Source organism: Limanda limanda, chromosome 5, assembly GCF_963576545.1.
Source record: "Limanda limanda chromosome 5, fLimLim1.1, whole genome shotgun sequence".
Taxonomy (NCBI): domain Eukaryota; kingdom Metazoa; phylum Chordata; class Actinopteri; order Pleuronectiformes; family Pleuronectidae; genus Limanda; species Limanda limanda.
This window is the reverse complement of record NC_083640.1, coordinates 28988212-29015917: the sequence shown is the minus strand read 5'-3', so window position 1 is coordinate 29015917 and position 27706 is coordinate 28988212. Positions and strand designations below refer to the sequence as shown.

The 27706-nt window shown below is 38.4% G+C and overlaps 1 protein-coding gene and 2 non-coding genes across 3 annotated transcripts; 1 reads left to right on the top strand and 2 right to left on the bottom strand.

Moving 5' to 3' along the window:
* The first annotated feature begins 1879 nt into the window (after window positions 1-1879).
* Window positions 1880-26713, top strand: stxbp1b (syntaxin binding protein 1b). Its single transcript, XM_061071858.1, has 19 exons — window positions 1880-1907; window positions 11874-11923; window positions 12053-12134; window positions 15749-15825; window positions 16691-16769; window positions 16907-17010; window positions 18715-18863; window positions 19598-19682; window positions 20447-20577; window positions 20825-20932; window positions 21807-21867; window positions 22661-22726; window positions 23490-23570; window positions 24068-24206; window positions 24512-24621; window positions 25045-25146; window positions 25909-25994; window positions 26089-26243; window positions 26604-26713. The coding sequence occupies exons 2-19, from the start codon at window positions 11879-11881 to the stop codon at window positions 26711-26713; spliced, it is 1770 nt and encodes a 589-aa protein (XP_060927841.1). The 5' UTR covers window positions 1880-1907; window positions 11874-11878.
* Window positions 5390-5461, bottom strand: trnag-ucc (transfer RNA glycine (anticodon UCC)). The gene has a single exon. It is a non-coding gene; the product is annotated as a tRNA-Gly (tRNA).
* On the bottom strand, window positions 5801-5882 carry trnas-uga (transfer RNA serine (anticodon UGA)). Its single transcript has one exon. It is a non-coding gene; the product is annotated as a tRNA-Ser (tRNA).
* Window positions 26714-27706: the final 993 nt, after the last annotated feature.

The following is a 27706-nucleotide window of genomic DNA, read 5'->3' as shown; positions in this document are numbered from 1 at the left end:
TGAGCAGCAGATATTCTGCAGATATTCTGTTTTTGTTCACATTATCTTCAAAGTAAAGGCCAAAAGGCCCAATAGTTATTTTCAAGTGATGGTGTGCTTTGTAGTATCCTACACAATTTCACTTTCAAGATGTCCAAATATTATCTGTCTTTTTGCTGTGAGCTTTTTACTCGTAGTAGTTAAGATAACATCAACAACCACCGTTTTGTGTTCATCAGTGAAAAGCATTCCTCTAGCTCCAGTGGAAATACATACTGGGTGATAAAACACAAAATGTAAAGCAACTAAATAGAGAGGGACTCATTTGACAGTTTAATAGATATATGCAGTAGATATATGCAGTTCTTCAATTATACAATCAAAATCTCCCCTAAAATGATTTATATAAGGGAATGTATGTGACCAGGTATGAACCTATGTATAACTTACTTGCATCCATGTGAGTAAATGTACATGTGTATGTATGTATGAACTTAAATGTATTTACTCTTACTATAGTCTCCTTTTACAGTGTCTCCCTTTTGGCTCTGTCACTGGATGTATAAAACACAATACCTAATAAGAATAATAGGCAATTTAAATATTCAGGATATTTTGGGGTTGGTTGTCTATATGTATTTTTCATTTCAATAAAATAAATATGCAGTTCAATCACATGATCTTGGAGAGTACATGTTGTCTGGTCTAATGCTGCTAAAGGCTCCTCTAAACCAGTGGTTCTCAACTGGTCTGGCTTCGGGACCCACCATCACCCTTAATGATAAACCGCGACCCAAATCGAGGAAAAATGTTTATACTTCTCAAATGCATTTTAATGAAAAGATGGTGCAGGTTGAACCTGAGATGGTACAGAATATCACAGTATGCCAACAAAGAAAAACAAGTTTAAAAAACCACAACGACCAGCAGGTAGCGATGCTAGAGAGGGAAATATTCCCTTGTACACTCAATTAGGTGTATTTTAATTGAAAACTAAAAAGTGCATCTTAAGGACACACGGTAATACAACTTACATAACAATTCAGTAACTTCAGCCTTTTTTAACAGACTCAACAGTGCTTTCATGCAAAAACGTGAAATAAAAAAAGTCCAACTACTGAGAACTAGTTTCAAGAAGACTCAAATTATTTAGCTGAAGCTGAGAATGCTCACTCACTGAATTTATGACAACAAAACTGATCCTATAAAAGATGGCAATCTGCTGCAAAAAATTCAAAATAAAAGCACAGGATTGTTTTCCTTAACATTTTCTTGGCCTGCGACAGACTGAAAACGAGTCAGCGACCCGCTTTTGGGTCGCGACCCACCAGTTAAGAATCCCTGCTCAAAACAATGTTATTTGATCAAATCAATTAGAGATGCAACTCTTTACATGTATACGATGAAATTGGAAGGCATTATCACAAGATGGATGTTCAACTCAAATTTGTATCTTTTTAGTAACACAATATTTTTCAATAGATCACTTGGCTCCCAAAACACAGGCTCACTTGTAGAGTAGAATGAGAGGTAGACCCTTCAGCGACCAGGCTACGTAAATAAAATGAAATTAAATGATAAATGGAATCAGGATGTACAAGTAGTGTGACTGTAAATATGGAGTTTTGGTATGACTTGTCGAGATTTATAGATTTTTGTGACAGAGCCATAAGAAGTGATCCACAGTTTGTAGTCCACGTGTGACAGAGTTTGTGCTGACTGTGCTAAGAGTTTTCAAAAGGTTGACTTCGAGTAGAAGAAGTGACCCAGAGGCTTTTATTTTGGCTTTAATTGGAACGGAAGTGCGTGTGTTATTGATGTTGGTTTGTCACGCCTGTGGCCTCGCTCGCTCAGTTGTGTGTGGAGAGCTGGACGCGCAGCAGGACTCATCATGTCACCACTTGGACTAAAAGCCATTGCTGGAGAAAGTAAGAAATGTTTATTTGATTTATAAAAATAGTTTTAATGTTATAACCCAAACACGTAGTTTATCATTCGTAGATGGCTGTAGAGTATTATTCCAAAGAGTCTGGAGTATTGCATAGGGATGAAGGGTTATCCACATTCAGTGGGAGATAGTCAGTCAGAGTATGGACGCTTTTCTTCCATGATGTAAATTTAGTTATTATTAATGGTGATATAGATGAAGCAGCCCCTGTTGACACGTTTAATCATTCTGGGAAGTTCGATGCGTAAACGCATGAGACACATCCGAGGCGCGCAGCTCAACAGATGGATGCTTGTCCAGATTTCCCCATCAGTGAATTAGTTCTACAAACGTCTTGTTTGATGGTGATGTTCGGTTGGACTTTAGTGCCATTTTCTATGTTAAATGATCCGCGTTTGGCGTTTGTCTGGAAAAGAGGAGCAGAATCCTGATTCTCCGTAAATCCTGCTTCGCTAATCTTTGCCTGTGCGGATTAAGAGCTGTGACATCATCCTCAGAGGAAGAGGAGAGGAGGAGGATGAAGGACACGGACCACAAACACGCGTCTGTTTGTGCTGTCAGCTGTCCAGTAGCCGATCATTGACCATCATTCAAACTAAGTTATTATATCGTAGAGATTTACTTTCGCACGCAAGCAATTGCGATCACACGGGACCAAAGATGCGCACGCTAAGATTGTTTTGACAATTTATAGTCGTATGATAACAACATCACTTAATAATGATTTCTAACTATTATAATGTAATTGTTAGCAGATAGATAGTAAACACTATTTAATGTAGTTTACTGTGGACATTCATGAGTGGAGACTTCTCTGTGACAGGTAATGAATGCCAAAATATAATCAAACACTGTTGCAATATCATATAATATCTAACATTCTTTGAGTTGTAGGTAATAGTGTACATTAATCAACACTTGTTTGTCCTCATATCTGCTAACAACTACATTATATTGTGTGACTTTGGGTTTAGTGTTGCAAGTCCCTTTTCCATCGTCTCAGTGTTTGAGTAAATAGTACCCTTCTTATAAGGAATAAAAATAAGGTTTAATGAATTACAAATCAAATGGCTTTTGTTATGGTTATGAATACAAAGACTTTATATATCTATTCTAAGATTTCAATTAAAACACGTTTTGGTTGTAGGTTGTGAAAAAAAGATTGGTTGGTGTTTGTCCCATTTATTTTGTAATAACAAATTTTATATCAATAAATTGTTAATACATTTTTTATTCGCGTCAGATCTTCAGCAGCTTTATAGGAAAATAGTCAAAGCACCCACAGATCAAATTTGCAACTCTAAACCATTAAAGACTTAGGATTATAAAGCGTTGGTAATATACAATAAAAGCAGTGTAATATAAAACATCTTGACAAAAACAACACACACACACATACAGCCTCCAAAACACACCATTATGGAAACTGGAGTTAATTCTGTAGAATAATTTTACAGAAGGGAGAGAAGTGAGGAATGTAGCTAAGCAAACAAGGACACTAACGACACCTGGCAGAGCATTTCAAATTATGTATCGATCCAAGTATACCCACTGGTTAAATTGTGTTTTAAGTTCTTGTTGGCTATAAAGTCCTTTGCACATTGTTTCAACAAATATCTTGATAAACAACAAAAACTACAGCTTCTAAGCTGATATCCAGAGAGGATGAGACACCGTCCTGTGGCCAGAACATTAACCGCAGACAGCGATACACAAAACTCTCCTGCTATATGGGCTGACAAGAGAGTTAGACTACTGTCCACGGGCAGGTCATTTAATGTCATCTGTCAAAAAGAAACCGAACAACATCAGCCGCCGTATGCATGTCCTCAAAGGTCTCTCCACTGGTCATCATATCCTGGTGGATCGCAGTATCTTAATGGACGGTCAAGTGGGCCTTGACATTGGTGGGTCGGTGGCCAGTCAATATATCCATTAGGTTTTTAAATTGCCACCATCAGTCTGTTTCCCAACCCTCTCTGTGTTCCAGTACCAGCAGATAAGTCTGGGTCTGAATTTCTTCCAGGTCTGACTGTGTAGTCTCCACTGTTGGAAAATCTCACCAATATGAACACCACTCTTTGCCTAAATATTTTGTTCTTCTGCTATTTTCTTCGGCTGTGCCTCTTCAATTCACTGTCCTCGTCTGCAGACGTAATCAATCCCATTAAAAACTCCACACAGTCAGGCAGCAACAGAACGGTAGACTGCTCCTTCTCCTTCCCCTGCTAATCCTTAAATTGGCATCTTAGCTTGTTAGCATTCTCTTGCTTGTCCTCGTTCTCCACGCCACGGTCGCTGCAACATGGTTGGCAAAGCTTGAATTGCCTGGTGCTCAGAGCTGAGAGGGAGCATCAAAGTATGACTGTTGTATGTTAGTCCACAGCGCCGACAATTATGATAATCCCCTGACAATCTTGATCAGCTATGTACAGACCATTTGGTTGAATGTAGCCCCCCCCCCCAGTCCCTTTCACCTGGGGCTCTATATTTCCTCGAAGCACTCCTGCACCAATCTCCCCTCTTCTCTTCTTCTTTCCTTGGATGGAGTAGTGCTTTGTGACTCCATCTGAGAAGCTTTGTTGTATTTTTCTGACCCAGGGCTGTGTACAAAGGTGTACTGTAGTATGTTCAGCACGTGGGTCAATGGCGTATAAGGATTTTCAACAGGCCAATTTTAAAATACAAAAAAAAGAATATTCATTATTATTATCCAAACATTTGAAATGTTGTGTACACATAAAATCATATACAAATTTCAAATAATTTGGTTTGAGTGTTTTTTCATCTAGATGAATTGGCCGTGGCCTTAACCCATTGTAGACGAATGTTGCAAATTCACCTCAAACCCCAATCCGGTCTTTTTATCCCACTAATGCCTGATGGTGCAAATACTACACATGATGGTACAGCAATGATTGTACAGAAACATATGTTGTTATTCAATTTCAAGCAAAAGCAGCATTAATATAATAATCTACATACCACAGACTGGAAAGTTTGTTAAATTACGGTTATGCCCTATTATGCCTAATGTCGCTAATTTGCCTAATACTTAAATGTATATCTATTGTATATGCTATATTGAAATTAACAATCTCCACTTATTTTAGCATCTGTATGACAGCCAAAACACAAATAATAGTGGGAACTTGCTATGACAAAGTGCAGTGGAGCAAATAACTGAGTCTATGAAACAACAGATTTATCATTTCATCTTACGATTTGTAGCGGATAAGGTGTAGCATCTGTTTTGTCTTGGACGCTAAACCATGAGAGCTACATGGACATGAAAAGCAGCTTATCGTTGTTTTGCGCGGGGAAACCCCAATGGATTTCTAGTCCAACGCCTTAACCACTCGGCCACAACAACCTGACGAAGATTGTTGTTTCAATTATTTTCAAGATAATATAGCAACCAGAGTTTGAGATTGAAAACGAATGTGTCGGGTTAAAGATAAGTGCGATGGCTGGGAATTGAACCCAGGTCAACTGCTTGGAAGGCAGCTATGCTTACCACTATACCACCATCGCAAAAAATCTTTGTAATTTGGCTGCTACAACAGGATAAATGTGTGAAAAAAGCATTGAGAAACCCAGTTGAACAGAATCCAAAGAGGGGAAGAAAAGAATGGACGGTTTACCAAATGTTCTGTAACACATAAAATAGAGAATTGAATCTGACCACATATCAACATTAACTCTGAGTGCAAGCAGTGTGAATTTGCTATGATAAAGTGCAGTGAAATGGAGCAAATAACTGACTCTTTGAAACAACAGACTTAGCATTTCACCTTACGAGCCGTATTGGCTAAGGTGTTGCAGCTGTTTTGTTTTGGTCGGTTTCTTGGTTGCTAAACAATGAAAGCCTATCGTTGTTGGCAGGATTTGAACCTGCGCGGGGAAAACACAATGGATTTCAAGTCCATCACCTTAACCACTCGGCCACAACAACCTGACGAAGATGTTTTTTTCAATCATTTTTAAGATAATGGAGCAACCAGAGTTTGAAATTGTAGAAAAAAGTGTTGAGCCAAAAATTACTGCGATGACTGGGAATCAAACCCAGGTCAAGCTATGCTTACCACTATACCACCATCGCCCCAAAACCACAGAAATTTGGCTGCGAGAACTGGATAAATGTGGAATAAATATTAGTTGAACAAAATGAAAAGAGGGGAATAAAAGAATAGACTTTTAATAAGTCCCCTTATTAAATGTAGTTAACAGACTTATTTTTCCAGTAAAGTGCATCAAATTGATTAAAATGTTTTAAAAATACCATTCATTTAAGCATACTGTATCAGTGATTAATATTTCAGCCACAGAAATTTTACATTTTATTTTAAATTGAATACAGGTCTTGGTATTATTGGTCGCACCACATGATAAGTGGAAGCTCCAAATGATATGTAAACCTTCTATCTTTAAAAAGATCAATCAACAATAAATTCCAATCAAAAATTGACTTAAACACGATTTTATTAAAATTTCATAGAATTCTCATGAACACAAATATTTTCGAAACATCTTTTAAATAAAAATCTCATCAAGAACTTTCAAGTGCAGCACACATTGTTGTGAACAAACATTTAATTTAACTGGCTGCTCTTGTGCTACATCTACATCAACCAGAACTGGTGGAATGTTCTCCATAGATGGCGGTGTAAGGTCTAAAGGTTCTCTGTAAGCTCTGGATGCAGCCCTCCAGTTCTCTCTCTGAATCTTTTTCTCTCTCTCTGTCAACTCACTCACACTGACTTGGCATATGGAATCTCTCCCTGCTGTTTATTTCTCTCATAGCTGAAAAAGATATGTAATGTCATGCCATAAATCAATACGTTTTTTTGGACTAATGATAGATGAACATTTTAATGCAAATATGCATTTCGTCCAGGAATGAAAAACACATAGGAGCAATATGTACTTCATGTTGTTTTATTTGTAGTTTTCATTTTTTAAATGTTTTATCATACCTTTCTCTTCTCTGAGCAAGGTTCTCAGCTCTTGCTACAGGGTCAGAATTAACACGCTGCAAAAGGCGAGCGGTTTTTATTTTGCTTTGAAGTGGTACCTGTTAAAATAAATGTAAACAATTATAAATGTAAACAGTTATAAATAAATAAACAGATAAATAAATAATAAATTACTAATAAATTCATAATAACCGAGAAAAAATTACATGTTACATTTTTGGGGTGGTATTTATTCATGATATTATACACAAATTTAACATAAATCGTTGTTTCTGAAAAATTCTTAATTGCATAGAAATATTTTCAAAATATTATTAAAATAAAGTCCTTTATGTTAATTGGATTTAAAAAAGCTCCTAAACTCCCAATCTAGGACATATATCTATCATGTAAAACACTCTGGAATGGTCACAGCCACATAATTGGCCAGCTAAAGAAAACAAACTAGGTCAGCACAAAAGGTAACTATGTCATTTATAGTCAAAATTTTTATTTTTAGAAATAACTTAGAATTCATAGTTTTTTTTAGGTCATACCACATGATATCCAAATGTGGCAACTACATACCAGCTGTGAAAAATGTTATTTTTTTCCAAATTTGAGAGAGAGTTACAAACCTGTTGCTGCTTCCATGGCTCCTTGGCAAAATGGTTTATGATGCAACTTCCTGTCTTTGAATGGATTTCAACATCATAGTCCCAAATTGGTCATTTCTTGATGGTCGCACCACATGATATTTCATCTAATGGACATCATCGGACAAAGTTTGTTTGTATACTATGATTGAAATATAAATGCAAATGCTTTGCAGTTTTGTACAGGATTACAAAAGACTTTGGAAATCATGCCAAATATGGCAGATAATAAATTTGAATAGATTTTGAGTAATTTCAAAGAAATGTTAACAAAAGGTTGCACCACATGATATTCTGACACTTTAAAAAACAAAAAACATTTAAATAACTAATGTTTTTTAGAAATTTAAAGTGTGTACATATACGGGACAGGTACTACATATATATTGTATCTCTTTAGGTATTTAAACCTTTTTTTAATAGAAGAAAACGCAGTCGGACAGAAAATATAGGCATCACGTCAATGACCCACATAACACTTTCACTGAATTGAACAAAAAAGTATATAGGATTTGAATCACTGACGATTTATACCTTTAACAAGACCACAGCTGTGCCTTTTAGATGATGCAAGAAATTCCAAAATACTAGCGTACTGTACTGTACTCATCTACAATCTAGATCTATAGATTTCAACTTAATTCATCGTAAAATATCAACTGATCTCTTTATACTGGTCAAAGGTATTTCTGATTTCATAATTCTTTGTTGCTAGACTGTTGAATAAATTCATATCATCAGGAAAGGAATAAATGTATTTGCTGTTTAAGGATGAACAAGTTTTGCTGAGTAATTACATTTATTCAACAGATCAAGTTAGCACTCAGCGGATGTCCCAGAAACGGGACGTATGAAATATTCAGCTTGTCATCTTCAAAGAGGAGACAGGTGCTGTTGAGGAAACAGTGACTCACTCAGCTTTGGCTGATGCAGAGCTATATCATCATCAGTTTTACAGGAATGAAAGTAATTCAGGATCACCGCAAAAAATATCTAGTTTTATGGTACCATTTAAAATAATTTTAAAACCAAGCAGCAACAACCTTTTTGTGTAAACTCAATCCTGGACGTATACTACAGTAAAGATACAGTGATATTGATGACAGTGGTAATGACTACTATTAGTGGTATTGACCACCAGTATGTCTTCATGCCACTTTGATAAAAAACATAACCAGAGATCTCCTGGTAATTGTTGGGACACAATTGCAGATACTTAGTCAGATTAACCCGACCAGCTCTAATGACCCATGTGTGGGTTGACAGGGTTAAACAAAAGATCATTTAGGAGTATGCACTATATACATTTTAACACATGGACAATATACAGGTAAAGCAGGATCCACTTCAAGTGTCCCAAATAAGACAAGTTACCTGTCTGATGAAAAACAACACCCTAAAAAATATAAAACCTTTTCAGAAGGGAGATCATTTAAATCTTGTCCGTCAGAAGACCCATCCCTTCAAAGGAAAAAGCTGTAATGCTGTTCAGTGTGAAGCACATAGACTTTATAAAACATAGGTTTAGCAGCAGTATGTGTAGTGTACCAGCACTGTATAGTGTGTGACAGGTACGTTTTCGTCTCTTTGCTATTTCTTGACAGCGCATGTTTACCACATCACTCAGCATTTTAGTACATTTCCCACAAGCACACCTATCAGCAGGAGCATATATTTATAGAAATTCTGTTTGCTTGTGATTCAAAAAATAAATCCAAATTTATGTCACACATTAAGTAGATAATGAGAGCAATATTTACCAAACAGAGACGTCCTGCTTTTTTTTTTTTAAATTACACTTTTTAGTAAGTTTAAAGTTAATAGTTGGTATTGGGTACTTCCATACCGGCTTGAGGATGAGGCAGAGTTCACAAGCACTGGGTCCTGGCACAAAGGGTCGGTCTGGGAACTGTTAATCATGCAAAGCTACTCTTGTGGAAACGCTAAAGCCCTAACCCAGAATTAAAATATTTAAAGTTAGTCCACTCAGTTGTCATGAGGGGGTACCATTCCACTTTCTAAACGTTAGGAGGGCCGATGCTTCACAGAAAAGAACTGACATGCTCCGTCTTCAACCGAGGCCAAGTTAACAAAACAGCCTATATGTTGTATTTGTATTTGTTGTATATATTACTGTATAGCATCTGTAGTACCTTGATCTAACCCTTCTTATTCTTTTATCATTACATTTTTATTTGACCTATAATGGTGTTTTTCCATGCAGCATGGGCACAGCACTGCTTGTAGAAGGGTTGTAGAGATGGAAGAAAGTCAGACATTAATGTAACTAATAAACACAACAGTCCCGTCTACCATTAAATTTGCTTATCTTACGCATGTTGCTAGTTACAGCTACTTACTGTGATCAAATATACAAACTATGACACAGATCTATCTACTGCAGCAGGCTGTTGTTGTTTATCCTGCCTGTGAAAGCTGCTTGCCGGTGTGTCCCATTCTTTCACAACACCTCACCACTTAATCCTGTTGACTAATAGGATAAACGGGACCATTCACTGATGCATACATCATTTACTGTCAGTACAAGCTTTCCTCAGACAGCAGGGGCTGGCCGACTGGAGACTGGAGGATTTCAGAGAGCGGGTCCAGCGTGAAAGAAATGTTTTGTGATAAATCATATTTGTGTAAACAGGACATGTTGACTTATTATGGAAGAAGATTGTTTCTGCTCTCTCTCTCTCTCTCTCTCTCTCTCTCTCTCTCTCTCTCTCTCTCTCTCTCTCTCTCTCTCTCTCTCTCTCTCTCTCTCTCTCTCTCTCTCTCTCTCTCTCTCTCTCTCTCTCTGTGTGTGTGTGCGAGAGATGATGCTGCTTCCCCTGTGACATCATGTCCGCTGACACAGAAACGGCCCAGAAATAGTGGTGGGGAGTGGTGGATGGGGTAAGAGGATTGGGAGGAGATTAGAGGCAGTGATTGCAGTGGGCCCTTCATGTTCAGTTTGACAGACCGGACGGGACTTAAACCCCCACTGCGGAAAATTGGGAAGCTGCTCATCAACACAAGTGATAGGATGTCATGAAACGCCGGGTCCTGTCTCTCAAACATCACTATGATTCAAATCTCTTGAACTGACTCTTCACGCTATGTTATTCTGTCTGTAATGAATTCAGTCTTCTTTTATTGATTATATTACATCATACATCATGTTGGTGGTGTACAGTTTCTCCATGAGAGGGTCACAACTATTATCTGTGCCTTGGTTTTCCTGCTGTCCAGCTCTACTGCAGCGGCGCAGGAGTTTTATTTGGGTTTGTGTAAGGGAAATTGTTATTACATTATCAAAGACAGTGTAAAATTATAAACTGAGTTGATATATTGTTTTTGCATGGCGTATCTTCCCCGTACGTTTCCAAAAATTAAATTTTCTTGAATTGGTTTATTGTTAGTTATAATTATAACTAACAATAATATAATATTATAATTGTTAATATTATCATTAATTATTACCAACACATGCCTGTCCTTATAGACAGTGGGTGAATTTGGAGTTCAATAGTAGCCCGCTGATTATTCTTCTCTAGGTTGAACTGAGTTATTCCAACTTTGTTGATGTCAGCATTACAAATTTACACATTATATTTATTTGCAAATCATGTTTACTCAAACAGCTGTTAAACAGCTGTTAACCACGTGGTTCACTAAGTTTTGGTGTGTATAATGCTGTGAGGAAGGAGAACAGTTTGATACTTGTCATACCTGCTGCAAGGAAACAGAATGTGAAAAAGTCACATTGAACTGGATGTTAACAATTTTCATAATATTATGCAGGCAGAAGAAAGCTGTCCTAGAGACTTGTTTTCTATGTCCTGGTCAAATATAACTCCAAGGTTCCTCACAGTGGAGTTGGGAGCCAAACTAACACCATCCAAGGTGACTATCTGGCCTTGATGTTCTTGAGATATTCCTGATGTTGAACTAAGTGATTAGATTCAACAGGCTTCATAGATATAAGCTGTGTTTCATCTGCATAACAATGGAAGTTTACGTGGTGCTTTCTGAAGATGTTGCCTCAAGGGAGCATAATGAGGTGAAGAGTATCGGTCCAAGGAAAGAACCTTGTGGAACTCCATAAATAACTTGTTTGTGCAATAAAACTTCATTGAATTTAATAGAGAAATGGAGGAGTCATTGTTAACAGATTGAAATCGATCTGATAAATATGACTTAAACCAGCCTAATGCCGTTCCTTCAATCACTACATTAGGATATTGGAGATGAGGTGCAGAAGTAATGGAATTATCTTTTAATTATCATTTTCTGAGATGCATGTTTTCAGGTTTAATAATTTGGTATTAACATTTTCTGTCTTTACAGAGATAATGAACAATGTCATCAAGAAGGCAAGAGAAAAAGGGAAGTGGAAGGTAATGACCCTGTTATTCTAATCAGTCTTTCCTATCTCATCTCATCAAATTGAATATAAATAGATTCCCTCAAAATATCTTAAATAAAAACCTATAAATAAGCTGCTGCTGTGTATACTTGTGTTCTAGGTTCTTGTGGTGGACAAGCTGAGTATGAGGATGATTTCCTCCTGCTGTAAGATGACAGACATCATGTCAGAGGGAATCACCAGTAAGTACAACTGCCCAGGTCACCTCAGTTCACTTCAGCTGTAGATCTGAAGTCTGTTCAACCTAATGTAGTGCAGCTGGTAACCAGAACGATCGTGCATTTTGTGATAAAAGCATGAAATTTGGTACACTTATAACCAAAGGCATTCTCAAAAGATTTGGATATGGAGCCACCATGAATTTTCAAAATGGCGCCCATGGCAGCCATCTTTCAAAATGGCTGTCAGTAACAACTGTTCGCTTATGAATGATGGATATAATATGATGTTTCAGGCTTATTTACCATACATAGTACTTGGTAAATGTCTTTTGGATAATCTAAATTTGTCATTAAATATTCAAGATGGCTGACATCGTCAAGATTGCAGCCATCACTTTTATGACTGTCTGATATGGGTGATCTCGGTGTCAAACCAGTATTATTTTTTATTTCCTTTTCTTTGTGCAGAATTCAAATTTGGAACTTTACAATTGACCAGAAGCTTCCTTCTAACTCAGAAATGGTGACCACAATAGTCACACTTGGTGACCACTGGTCACCTACAACAAGATGGCAGCCATATTTCTGAAATTAAATCTATAATTTCAAGTACACTATCATCTATTTTATTGTAATTGAAATGTTACCCAATGAAAAAAAAATTGGGGGAGGTCTCCGACTGGGAGTGAAGAGTGATCTGCTTCCATGCCTGGAACAAGTTCACAGTGCATACTCTGACAGTCCAAAGGTTACCTGCACCATTGTAGATGGGGCAGCCATCATCCAGATGCTGAAACCAAGTTCAGTAAAAACCTTCAATGACTATGCCCATGAGATCTTCATTCCATATCTGACCAGAAAGTTTGAAACTGTGTCCAGGCTTGATCTGGTGTGGGACCGCTACTTGTCTGACTCTCTGAAAGCTGCTACGAGAGCAAAGCGTGGCACTGGAATTCAGAGACGTGTGGTAGGTGATGCAGCCATTCCCAGGAACTGGCAAAACTTTCTTAGAGTTGACAGCAATAAGACTGAGTTGTTTGCCTTTCTCTCGGAGGCTCTGCTCAGATGGTTTGTGCAGGAGGATAAACAGCTTGTCATCACAACTGACATGGAAGTCCTTAGCAAGCCACCTCTCCCAGATAGGACATCGATTGCTCCTTGCACGCATGAGGAAGCGGATAGTCGCATGTTATTGCACGTAGCCCATGCAGCAAGAAACGGCCACCACAAAATTATGATTCAAACAGTTGATACTGATGTTGTGGTGCTGGCTGTGGCAGTGGCTCAGACTCTACAACCAGAGGATGAGCTTTGGTTGGCTTTCGGTACTGGTAAGAATTTTTGATATTTGGCAGCCCATGAAATTGCAGCAGGGCTCGGGCCCGAGAAAGCATGTGCACTACCAGTGTTCCATGCATTGACGGGTTGTGACACTGTGTCAAGCTTTGTTGGCCATGGGAAAAAGACTGCATGGGCTGTATGGTCTGTGCTTCCAGAACTTACACTTGCCCTGTTGAAAGTGTCTTCAGCCCCAGATGACATACCACAGGAGGTAATGGCCACAATTGAGAGGTTTGTTATCTTAGTCTATGACCGAACCAGCACATGTACAGAAATCAATACGGCAAGGAGGAAGTTATTTGCAAAGAGGCACAATGTGCAAACAATCCCCCCTACCAAGGCTGCCCTAGAAGAGCATGTTAAGAGAGCTGTATACCAAGGAGGGCACGTGTGGGGTACAGTCCTGGTGTCAACACCAGAACTACCTTCACTGTGCGAATGGGGCTGGTCAAAGTCACCTGAGGGGGACTATGAACCCTTCTGGACATGCCTACCAGATGCAGGCCAGTCAAGTTATGAACTTGTCTCATGCAAATGCAAGAAAGGTTGTGTTGGGCAGTGTAAGTGCAAAAAATCCCACTTACAGTGCACAGCCCTTTGTGTCTGTGAAGGCGAGTGTGACTGGTCTTCCCTGTGATAGACCCTAGGTTTCCCTTGCTTAACATGAGTATTTTGAGATAGAAAGAAGATTCTTAGAAATTCCAAAGTTCCCAAATCAAATTCTGCATCAAGATAAATGTATAATTAAACATAGAGATCATCCATATCTAACCAGTTGGCGGCCATTTTGAATTTTCAATGAAAATGTTCCACTATCCAAAAGACATTTACCAAGTAGTATGAATGGTAAATAAGTCTGAAATATCATATTAAATCCATCATTCATAAGAAAACAGTTGTTGCTGGCGGACATTTTGAAAAATGGCTGCCATTGGCGCCATGTTGAAAATTCATGATGGCTCCACATCCAAATCTTTTGAGAATGCCTTTGGCTATAAGTGTACCAAATTTCATGCTTTTATCACAAAATGCACAATTCCTTTATATTTTGGAACTAACCTCTTGTACTAATGTGGTGCAATTTCATTTAATTAAGTTCACTTAAGAGGATCTAATAACACCTACTGTCATGTGGATGTACAGAGGCTTTGTAGATGAAATGAGGTTGAATGTTGTAGTATGTAAATAATACATTCCTCAACAACTGTTATGTGATTATATATGCGAAAATTATCTATTGACAATCTATCTGATTGTCTCAGTGAGGACAGGTTATTTGATTTTGTTTCTGTAGAAATTGTGCTACCAAACCTCACAAAGTCACTGGTTGAAAAGATTTCAGGAAGCTACACACAGTTACCACTGTGGTTGGTCAATAAATAGTTCCAGAATATACAATAACTATCCATGAAACAGCACAGGGTCCTTATATAAGTGTGTTAGTGCACAGTATGTACAGTTTGTTAACTGGTCATCATTACAGGTGCTGAATCAATGGTTTCTCATCAGGCTAATCATCTGTTTACTCCTGTTTACTACTATTTACTGATCACTGTCAGTCACACTAGAGATATACTAGTGATAATACAGCATTCTATTACGTAATATTAATATTAAGCCTTACAGTGGAGCTAAGGTCACAGTGCTCACACACACACACACACACACACACACACACACACACACACACACACACACACACACACACACACACACACACACAATGGTTCCTTACCAGTTAAATCCACTGCTTCATAATTAAAAAAACTTGTGTCTATGGTAATAATCAAATAAATGTGCCAAAGATGAATTACCCCCAATTGTTATAGAAGCATACAAGGGATATTGATTTCAGCTAAGTTGTTTCATTTGAGGATGTCAAGGCAGAATATAATTTAATGTTAGTCAATAATATAGGAGAGTAGCTTTATGAGAGTGAAGACCCTTCTACCAACTTATCTCTTCACTCCTTATTACCAACACAGTGATTGGAGAAAACAACATACTGTCGTCATTTAACCATCATATATAGCACAAATGTTCCGAAGTGTAAACAATGGCTTTGGTTCCTGCTCTTTCAAAGGACTCAACAAAGAAATATTTCAAAAAGGTATCCAGCATACATAAGTGTTTTTAGAAATAAAAAATGTGAGTAAGGCAAAGAGTAAAGACTTTGTCCAAGCATTAAATATTGACTAATATGAGGGCTCTGAGGGTCCGACAAACTACACACTCACAGTAAATGGAGCTGGATGGACAGGTATTGATTTATGCTGTTTTCTTCTACTCCTCAGTTGTAGAAGACATAACGAAGAAGCGTGAGCCTCTACCCAGCATGGAGGCCATCTACCTGATCACACCTTCGGATGAGGTAAATCATACAACTCCTCTACAAGCGTTTTGAAAAATGTTTCACAGTTACTCACTAATGTCTTATTGGCTGCCTTCATTCTATGACTACAATAGGTGTAATAGTTAGATTCCCAATTCAGGGGCCACATCCTTCGGAGGCTGAACTGAAATGAGATGGTGTGTTTGAATGAGGAGATTTTTGCTTGATTCACTAATGTCACATAGCAAGAAAATGTTTTTTGAAAGGCCCATTTTTTATTTTACATTGTAACATTAGCTTTTGGATTGAGTCTAGGGCTGTGAAGTAAAACACTATCAATAATTGACACAATATATTTTTTATCATCAGAAATATAATAAAAGTGTATTATAATGTATAAGGTCTTTAAACTTAATAGAAACTATAATGTGATTTTTATCACAAAATATAAACTATAACTATCAAAATTAACTGATAACAAATTGCTCATCGTAATATAATTATTGGCCTTATCGCCCAGCGCTTATTGAGTCTGATACTAACATTTGAAAATGTATTTCGGTTTGGTCTTTGTCATCTGCTACCATATTTATGAAATCCAATAAGTCACCAAGGCACGATGAATCCTTTGTTGCTTTGTCATTTGAAGGTCCCTAAAGATTGCCACTTTGAAACAATTGGTCTTCAAATTAAAAGGATGTGGTCCCTGAATTGGAAAACAGATATAGTTAGCTTGGTTGGCAGCGGCAAAGACAATTGTAATTGTGCTTCTTTTAAACATTAGATTTTGCTCAAGTAAGTAACACAATCACAGGCATACACTCACAAACACCAGCAGATATACTCACAAACACACACAAGAAACATCAGTTGCTTAGTCAAAACATTTTCTCTGTTGTCCAAGTCTGTTGAGAGTCTGATCGATGACTTCAGAGACCCACAGACTCCAAGGTACCGAGCAGCTCACGTCTTCTTCACCGACAGTGAGTAATTATTTTCTACCCAAACACGGCAAACGTGTAACATTTAAAAACTCACATTTGAACACGGAAACTGCACTGGTGTGCAAAGGGAGACAACCCATAGTGCAGTAATTCTAGTTGTCTTTGATTTTCTGCAGCGATCCCAGAAACCTTGTTTGGACTGTTGACCAAATCCCGCGCCTCCAAAGCCATGAAGGCCTTGACTGAGATCCACCTCGCCTTTCTGACCTATGAATCACAGGTAAGACTCTGTCCAGACTGGAATTAGACCACGGCATCTCGTAACCATCTTCTTCAGGTGGGATAAATCAGATTTGAATGAATTTCAATCAGCAGTGTGTACAATCTACAGGGAAACCTGCAGAGAAACCTGCTCGAAGTCTACTTTGACTGGTGTTTGTTTTTATGTTGAGAGGCAGTGTATAGGTCGGTTGTCTTGTTACATTATTTGAACTCTGTGTGTGTGTATACTGTGCATCATTGCTCAGGATCTGTAAGAACATTTGGATGGATGTGATGAATGATAAAGAAAACATGGTGACCAGAATTTGATTATCTCTACAAAAGTACACTCACCTTCAAGGTCAGGCTTCATAGATAAGTACAGCCGGTGTCATCAGCATAACAATGAAAATGTGTGTGCTGCTTTCTGATATTTCAATATATTGCCTAAAGGAAGTACATACAAAGCGAAAAGTGTTGGTTCAAGAACAGACCCTTGTGGAACTCCATTACTAACTTTTGAGTGCATGTGGAGTCATTTCGAAAAATTTACAAATTGAAATATGATAATTAGACTTAAACCAGCCTTGTTTGTCCCAAAAGCATGTTTACCGACTGAAAAAAGGCATTTCCTCTGCAAAGTATCACGTCATTGTTTTTTAATGAAAGAAAACCTTGATATAGGTATATTGGTGGCTCAAACATCTGGGTCAAGAGTAGCCTTTTCAAGCAGATGTTTAATTGCTTCAACCATAGAGGCCTGCAGTATATCTCCTGTTTATAAAGATACATTAATTGAATTTAACATTAAAATGTGATTTAAATGTAAAACATACTTAAACAACATAGTTGTTTATGATTCAAGTTTTAGAAAGGGTTTACATGAAGACTCTGTTAAGTCGGCCCAGCAAGATCAAGATGAGAGAATCAGGTTATAAATAATGGCTAAATTAAATGTAACTGTGGTGGGAAGTAGGTCACATTTCTTTGGTGTAGGAACAGTCAGAGTACCCCTTCCTATCAGAATAGGATGACACATCCTTACCCCCCCCCCCTTCCTCTTCCTGTGACATTGACACAGTTCTTCAACAGAGGGAGACACAGTGAGGACTAGACAAGGGTGCTTTGTGTTGGGTCAGCTTTAGCCGTCAATCCTCTGCTGTTGTTCAGGTCATTTTAATCCTGCAGTGGAAGGAACATATTAAACCAGCCCCATATCCCTGCCCTCTTTCTCCTGTTGCCTCATTGGCTGATCACAGATGAGACTTGTGACAGGAGATAGCACAGGGAGTGTTATCACGTGATTGTTGTCAGTAACAGATGTGTGCATGTGTACTTGTGTTTGTAAGGGGGTGTGGTAAAGGGTTTAATTAGTGCCAGTCTATAGATAGAAGTTTCTGTTGACCAATACATTTTCATTCATTACTTTATCATTGAAAGTTTTCCATCTAAAATAATTCTAATTGACTCAAGTGATTTCTGTACATAATGTAATCTGTAATGATGTTATGCAATAGATGACAACATCCCAAATCCAATTCAGATCGTCATAGGGCGTTATATATAATGAAGAATGGTAATGCATACCTGTGTCAAATGCAGCCTATAGGTTATATATTCATGTAGACAACGAGCATAGCGTGGATGAATTTAAATGTTGGAAGCAGAAATAATGTTGACATTGAACCTCAAGTTGTCTCTTTGTTGTGTCCTATGTGACTAGGTCTTCTCCCTGGACAAAGTGGATGCCTTTCAGGACTTCTACAGCCCCTTTAAGGCTGATGTAAAGAATAACATGCTGGAGCGTTGTGCTGAGCAGATCGCTACCTTCTGTGCCACACTCAAAGAATATCCTGGAGTCCGATACAGAGTGTAAGAACAGCCAGCACATTTCAATAGTCTTTTTATTGGTGCAAATCTTAAAATGCATTTATCGTAAATGGTAAATATACTGCATTCATATAGCGGTTTTCCAGTCTTATCAACCACTCAAAGCACTTTACAGTACAAGTCAAATGTACCCATTCACACATACATTCATACAGCACTTCTACATGCAGCACTTTTTCTGTCACACCATTCATACACTGTCAGCCCAGCCATCCGAGACAATCTGTGGTTCAGTATCTTGCCCAATGACAATTCAGAATGGACAGCTCTCTCCCTGAGCCACAACCGACCCTTATATGAATAAACGTTGTCAAAATATTAGGAACCACTCACAGTATAATCCATAGCAGTTCAACACCACTACAAATGACCACCTACAGTACATTTATCAGAGCTGCATGGATTTTTCAGGGTTTTATTCTAACTATCATGATATTTAAGTCATTACTGTTGGACAAAGAACTCTGTGACATTAACTAAGATTAGACACTGGACCTTTCACTTCAGCTGTTTTTTAATGATTTCTCAACTTCAGGTTTGACTGAGTTTTAAGTTGTAATTGCTTACAGTGTTATCCTGCTCATAGAGACATTGATAAGTTAATTATTAAGTTAATAAGCGATGAATGTGAGGTATATTAACACATCATCAGTGTTTCCTGGTTAGAAAACTGTTTTTGTGAGTTGCTGTATGTGTGTATGTGTTTGTGGGTTCAGGGAGTACAAAGACTGTGCAGTTCTGGCCCAGATGCTTCAGGAGAAGCTGGATGGCTACAAGGCTGATGACCCCACCATGGGAGAGGTAGGGATTTGGAGCTTAATGACGAAATTACTCACTATGAACACCAGATGCATCATAGAAAAGTCAATATGTACAAAGATAACCCCGACACTCACTTGACACAGCACGTATTGTATATGGATAATTTGCAAATATCATCATACATTTTTTGACCTTATTGTTGATAATGAAATAAATACATGCCTTATTAAGACAATGAATATATTCAGATTTTTCAAACACAAAAACCAAAGAAATATTAAGGACAATTCCTCCAGGAGTTTTTTTCAGCAGTGGAGGCAGAAGATTGAATTTGATTGGTGGACACAGGTATAACCTCGTTGAAAGTGTTACCACACTTTTGAATGCTTACTTCTCTCCACCATGGTAATTTGTTCATGTAGTTAAGAGCACTGTGTAGCTGACGTTTGTCTCTGCCGGTGCATGTCAGTGGGAGAGCAGCTCCTCCCCTGGTGATAACAACTCCAATGTGGTTGATCTTCATGATTTAAATCCAGCTGAATAGTGATATGCTTCTCTTTTAGTTTAGAAACAATTATAAATAGATTATTAAAAAGTTCAAAGTTAGGAAAATTTAGACGTTATGTTTAATCAGCAGCTCTAGCTGACGTATTCTTTGGAAAGTGTTAATGACCAAAGTCTCTGGTTTACAAAAATGATCAACATCTGGTTGACCAGATACTGTGAAATGCAGCATTATACAGTGGAATGGTGAGCTGTAAGAAACCATATCAGGCTTCCACAGAGTTTCATGTCTCCTCCAGGGTCCAGACAAGTCTCGTACTCAGCTCCTCATTCTGGATCGTGGCTTCGACCCTGTGACACCTGTCCTGCATGAGCTCACGCTGCAGGCCATGGCCTACGACCTGCTGGGAGTCGAGAACGATGTCTACAGGTAAAGACACTACTGAAGGACAGCTGCCAGGAGTCACTGAGCCTGAGCTGTCATTTAAGTCATTTTGTCTTATATTTTGTTATTATTGTTACTGTCACTTTGTGGTTATAGTCTTCAGTTGTGGCCAGACGGCTCTTTAAGTTAAATACAACACAAATGTCTCAGTCTATATGGCTAAAGGAAGAAGCATAACATATAAGGCACCAACAAACAGATAATACATTTCCTCTCTCACCCTCTCTGTTAGCTTTGAGACCAGTGGGATGGGAGAGACGAGAATGAAGGAGGTGCTGCTGGATGAGGACGACGACCTGTGGCTGACTTTGAGACACAAACACATCGCCGAGGTGTCAACGTGAGTGAAGTCGAACCTCTGCTTACACATATACAGATTCACAGCAGGGTATAACAAAACACAAGAGCAACTTCCTACTTGCGTTTTATATCAATATATTTATTTAAAATTAGGGCTGTCAAATGATTACAATTTTTAATCAGATTCATCACAATCCAAATGAAGTCCAAATGAAAGAGTTATTTAGATTGAAAAATATAATAAAATCAAACTAAAATATACCACACCATAATTAAATGTGGCTGTCTCATTGCTATGCCTCTGAGCAATCATAGGATGATGTTATTTAGATCATTTATTTTTTATCAAACTCAAAGAACCTTTATACTAATCAATTGGGGCATCTTAGCCGTTGCTCTTTTTTTTGTTGCAATTTTTTTAAATCAAACAAACCTTTGAAAAACCTTTACACGATTAAATGTGAATGTGAAATCCGAATCTGAGTTCATCTATAGAAGCAGTGTTGAGCCAGTTCACACTTAAAAAGAACGAGTTCCAAGTTCAGTTCATGCAGATGAAAATGAACTAGTTCACGTTCATAGTTCCTTTTTACTGAGATGATTCAGATGACAAACGTCCGGTCATGTGTTTGGTTATGAATCGATGGTGCCAAACATCTTGGGACCACTGACAGTGTAAAAGCAGGTGTTGGATTGTTTCTTCATGGCATGGGACAGATTTTGACAACTGCAAGTCCCTGACATTACCTTGAACACATTATGTCTCTTTAATGCTCAGAGATGCTTCCTTTTCCATCTCACACCTAGATCTCTGACAGAATGCCACTACAGAACCATTATTCATCTCAGTGAATATGATACATTAAACCCAAGTTTGTCTTTCCTGACCATCTCTTTTTCAATCCTCTGCACAGGGCTGTGACCCGTTCTCTGAAAGAATTCTCTGCCGACAAAAAAGTGAACACTGGAGAAAAGGTAAATGACAAACTGGACTCTATCTGCTATGGTTTCAGGATCTGTGACCGTGTCGCTGCTCCTAACTGTCCTTCACGAAAAGAAAAAGCAAAAGCAGAGTCAAAGAACAACGTTGAAGTCCTATTCTTTACTGTGATTTTTACTATTTTTTCAAATTCAAACACTATATTATAGTTGAAGACACCAAGTCAACAGAAGAATAATTCCATTAAAAGTATCTGAGTTAACTAAAAGAATACATTCTTTATTTGTATCTTTTTTGTAACCATTTCTTGATTCTGGGCATCAGCTAAACAGTTGTCCTAGCGATAACCACACTGAATTTAGTTTGACGTTGCATAGTTCTGCTATATGCCAAACAAAAAGGCTTCTATTCACTTGGGATATTATAGATTTGGGTCAGTTTTCAAGAAAATACACCCGCCTCTGCACTAGAGGGTGCAGTTCCTCTCGTGTCCTGATTGTCAATGGTCTGCATGACCTAAATATAAAGTAACTATAATTTGTAATTATCCTGGCCTGTCCTCACTTATAAGCAGCTTCATCATCAATTGTGGTTTTAGTCAATGCACAAGCTTTAGTGTGATAAATATAAATAATTCTTAATAACCAATAATTGTAGCTGTCATATAAACATAATGTAATAAAAAGAACCGTATCTGCTTCTGATAGTAGTGAAGTAAAAGTTCCTAAATGGTATAAAAAACATAATAATGTAGTAATATATCAGAGGAAAACTGTAATAAACTATTTTCACTCTTAATAAAGTGCCTCACTCACCTGTGTGTTTCAGACCACCATGAAGGAACTGGCTCAGATGCTGAAGAAGATGCCCCAGTATCAGAAGGAGCTTAGTAAGGTAGGAAGTCAAGTGTTACTACTGTACATGTGTAGGTACAGCATGCTCATGGCTCTCAGAGAGGGGACCCACAAGCACGACTCAGGAGACAGATGTGAATTTGTTAAATAAAACATGGATACAAAAAGTGAAGCAGGTAAAAGAGGGACAAAGGACTGAGGTGAAATCCCGAACATGATCAGGTGCTGGAGAGCTTAGAGAGAGAGTGGAAATAAAGCAATAAATCGCCCATACCATAGAGCTGATAAGGGAATGTAGAACAGGAGAGCAGAGGAATGGAGAGGAGCATATTTACTGGTGAGCTTGTCATTCTACTGGCAGGAAATGCAGGTAGGTGTGAGTCTGAAACTCAGCACCATGAGGTATTGTATCACTTCATGTGGGAGGTAAAGTGGCCACTCTATCACTCCTCGATTGTGTTGGGTTCAGGCTACACAATATAAGCCTGATAAAAGCCTGACCCTACCAATGTAAGGCATCTGAACAGAAGATGAGCATCAGGTGCAACTTTTGATTTGACTTTTAACTTGTACTATTTTGTACTATTTTGTACTGTTTTCATAATATATGGCACATCGTGGAATCCTCACAACCTCCTGACAGACCTTCACCTTCTACCCCATAATATTACAATGCTGCTCTACATTATGCTGAAATTGACCAAAGTGTAAACAACATGCTTTTTTAATACTGTGTGCAGTCGATTATTTCCTCTCTGCAAAATTACTCACTGACACTAAGCATCTGTCCTCTCTGACCTCAGTATTCAACTCATCTCCACCTGGCTGAGGACTGTATGAACCGCTACCAGGGTACTGTGGACAAACTCTGTCGTGTAGAACAGGTAAATCAGAGTCGCCTCCATTGATTATTTAGTAGATTGTGTGCAAAATACTTGTGTGCTTTGCTTTCAGAACATGCAGTCTCATGCCTGTGGATTAAGTATCTAGGTCATGTTGAGGATGTGTTACCTGGCACAGAGGATATCAAACCTCTGGGTGGCACTAAAGACTTGTGGTGGAGGCACAGAGGGAAAGATACTGCTTGGAGTACTTGGTTGGGGCAGTGGCTGTGACACACAGCTCGTCTCATCAGCTCTTCAGTATCAAATAAATTCAGTGACACTTGTCTGCACATTCATATCACAACAGTGCTTCGAGCTAATGTTCCACAGTTTTAATTGTGCCAGTTGACACAATGTCGCTCAGTCCACAACTTAGCTCACTGACACCAGGAAAATTTCTTGATAGCTAGACCACATGCCATGTACTGTATGGTCAAAATGGAGCTTATGTGGACGTCATGTTGAGCTTTGGCTTCTTCTGTCCTCTGTCCTTTAAGGATCTGGCAATGGGCACAGATGCAGAGGGAGAGAAGATCAAGGATCCCATGAGGCTCATTGTACCCGTTCTACTAGACCCCAATGTCGGTGTCACTGACAAGATCCGCATCATCCTGCTCTACATCTTCCTCAAGAACGGTCAGATCCCCATTGTCCTCCTGTCGTTTTTCATATCAGTATCATCTTTAGAAGGAGAGAGAGAAAATAAGAATGTGACATTATTCCTGTATTTCAACACATTTCATTTGAATCTTAGTGTGATTGCATTCATGTTTCTTGTTTTGTTTTGTTTTTTTGTGCTAATGAATTTTCAGTTTACCTTGTATTGGCATGCATTGCACAATTTTGTAAATGTGCCTGCTCCCATGCATGTGTGTGTGTTGCATGTGTTAACTGAAAATATGTTGCTGCATGGGTTTTGTGTGTCTGCATGTGTATGTCAGGGGTGACTGAGGAGAACCTGTGTAAGCTCCTTCAGCATGCCAGCATCCCACCAGAGGACAGTGACATAATTTCCAACATGGCACACATGGGTGTTCCTATTATCACTGAGGTGAGCTGTCCTGGCTCAGTGTTTCATTATAAACTTTAACCTGAGGCACGTTGTCCACTATCTCCTTAATACTTCCATTAAAACTGTTATTCAGGACCACTGATACTGTGTAGATGATATAGAATAATGAAATGTAAAAAGAGGGTTAGAAAGTGTTTGTATTATTTCTGTTTTCTAAACCTTGTGCCACAGTCATTGAGATGACGACTATTTCCTAAACCCAGTAGCACATAAGAAAAAAACATTAAAATATAAAAAATATTTTGAGGCCTAAATGAACCAAAATAACTCAAACTCATCAGGATCAAGATAATCATCTGGCATGTGGTCTTACAAATGGCACGCTCTTCATCTGCCTCAGTGAGCTGATCTGATGATGTGAGTGGAGATAGCGCATGAGAGTTGATTGTGGTTTGTTCACAGGGAATCGCAAAGAAAACCAAGAAGCCGGATCGTAAAGAGCGAGTCAGTGAGCAGACCTACCAGCTGTCCAGGTGGACTCCTCACGTCAAGGACCTCATTGAGGTACCTGACATGTTGCAGAATGACAACACTCTAATGTTTACTACACACATGCATCTTAACAATGTTTTATTAATAGTGCTGATTTTCAAAATGTAATGATAAATCTTCCACAAGTTAATTTGACAGGGCAACGTGTTCTTTTGAAGGAAGGACTAAGGCCCCATTCAGACTGGTTTAATTTCTCTATGGGAGGCAGGGACGGCCCTATAAATTTCAGGGCCCAAAGCAGGATAGGTTTGGGGGAAGAGATAGGGAAGCTTTTGTACGTGCTTATAACCCGTACTCATTTGAAGTCTATTAGTTTAAACCATTGTCTTGATTACTATAGTTAAATAATATGTGAAATCAATTAGTTTAAAATTTAAAAAGGCCTTTTTAAAATTACTTTAATAAAAAAACATATTTTGTCACTAAATGTTCTTTATCTGGTTAGAGGGACAGGCAAACGGAAAAGTAAAAAATAGGTAAAAAACTGTCAGCAATAACAGCTGAGTCTGGCAAAATCATCTCAATCGATAACTGCTGCACGAACTTTGGCTCCCAATAACATCATTGGTGCAAATGACAGCATTTCTGGATACTGGGAAGAAGTGGAGATGCATTGTTCATTTTTATATACTGTCAACGTTAGTGAGCTTTACTTCAGAGGAGGTGGTCTTGGTGACTAGAAAGGGCGAATGATGCTTTAGATAGTATTTTAGTTGGGAACTGTAACATAGATGTATGTGTTTGTGATGCTAACTGTTGTATATTTTCCCACAGGATGCCATTGAGGACAAACTTGACCCCAAACTGTACCCGTATATTTCCCAGCGACAAGTGTCCTCCAAAGCCAGTGCTCCATCCAGGTGTGAAGTCTTTTGTTTGCTTATATTTAAATTGAACACATAACTTGTATAAACAGTTATATATACTGTATCTATTTTCATTTTTGCCATTCAGTGCTCGCTATGGTAACTGGCACAAGAACAGAGGCCCCACAGAGATTAAGACGGGGCCGAGGATCATCATCTTCATTATCGGAGGGATGACGTATAGTGAGATGCGTTGCGTGTATGAGGTCACGCAGGCCAATGGCAAGTGGGAGGCCCTGATCGGTGAGTTCACTGAACAGGGAAATTGCTGATTAGGGTAGTCAGCATCCCTTAAAGAGGCGCTCTGCCAGTTTTACACATGCAGGTCATAATGTCCTCATAATGTCTGTCGCTCTGAAGGAACTTTATCAAATCTGAGAAAATACAGCTACATCCTCTGCAGTTCAGATATCATCAGGCCTTCAGTCACTTGCCTGTAGCTTCACTTGCCTGTAGCTTCACCCTGACCTCTAAGGACAGGCTGTATTTGGCAGCATTTTGCAACTTTTCATCAAGACCTCAGACTAACATGGATTATTTAACAAACACGGTTCCACTCAGGATTCAGTCCGTGCTGAGATTTCAGGTTTTTGTTCCCTGTAGGTTCCACCCACATTATCACCCCACCTAAGTACTTAAAGGAACTTCAGCACCCAGACTTCTTGGACCCCAATGCCGCACCAGAGGGCACAGAGGAGACGCCTGCAGAATGAAAAGACCTTTGGAAGTAAATACACAGGATTTAATGTGATTTGTGAATCCCAGTGTTACCTGTGTGCCCAGTGACTCACTCTGACCCATGTCCCTGCAGTGTTTTTTACTGACTCATATTTTCCACTACATTATCTTGTTGGCTATCTTACCTTTTATCATCTGTTCTTTCCTTTTACATCCCTGGCTTCACTGTTTCCTACTAACACTGTATATACACATAATGGTGCTAAGAGGAGAAATTGCAGCACATATATTTAATGTAAATAATCCTGGATATAGTATCTTTGGCAGTTCTGACAATGAGATACATAGAAGTTACACTACAACATGTGTTGGAACTAGGGTTGGCCAAAAAAAGTATTGAAACCATGTTTCCCTCCTCACTCTCCTGCCGATCTGCGCTCACTTTACACATTAACAGTAAACACCAACACAAATCAGAAGTTATTAGGACACATACAGTTCTTACAGTTTATTTTGTGCTTGTTTGATTCGCTCGAGAGTTTATGAGACATGTATTTATACACAGTGAAAAACAGCAGAGATGTGCTGACATCCCACAGATTATGATACAACGCAGTGTTTTAACTTTTTTGTTGCTCGTAATCGAGGTAGATGCTTGAAACAATCGTAGTATTGATTTAAAGTAATATCGTTCAGCCCTAGTTGAAATAATATGCTGTTTTCTACCAGTTAATATAAATTATAAGGTGTAAATTATAAGGTGTAAATTGTGTAATATACAGATACTAGGACGGACGTCTGCCTGGTCGTCTGTCTGTGCGTTTAGATTTCTGTGATTTCTATAAATAACTTGCTTACCACAATGGTGCAGGAATGACATGAAATGAAGACCTTGGAAAATACCCTTTAATTTTAAAATTAAAACAACACTTGAAGTATTTGGGATATTAGACTGATCTGAACTGATTGACAAAAGGAAAAACACATTGAAGTGTCTAGATGGACTTTCAGTGCCTTTCTTTGGTATT

What these genes read in the sequence shown, in the direction of transcription:
- stxbp1b (XM_061071858.1), top strand. Translation starts at nt 11,879, where the DNA reads ATGAACAATGTCATCAAGAAGGCAAGAGAAAAAGGGAAGTGGAAG. An exon ending in AAGTGAACACTGGAGAAAAG is followed by an intron (nt 21,868 to 22,660) that starts GTAAATGACAAA and finishes TGTGTGTTTCAG; the next exon opens with ACCACCATGAAGGAACTGGC. An exon ending in CAAGTGGGAGGCCCTGATCG is followed by an intron (nt 26,244 to 26,603) that starts GTGAGTTCACTG and finishes TGTTCCCTGTAG; the next exon opens with GTTCCACCCACATTATCACC.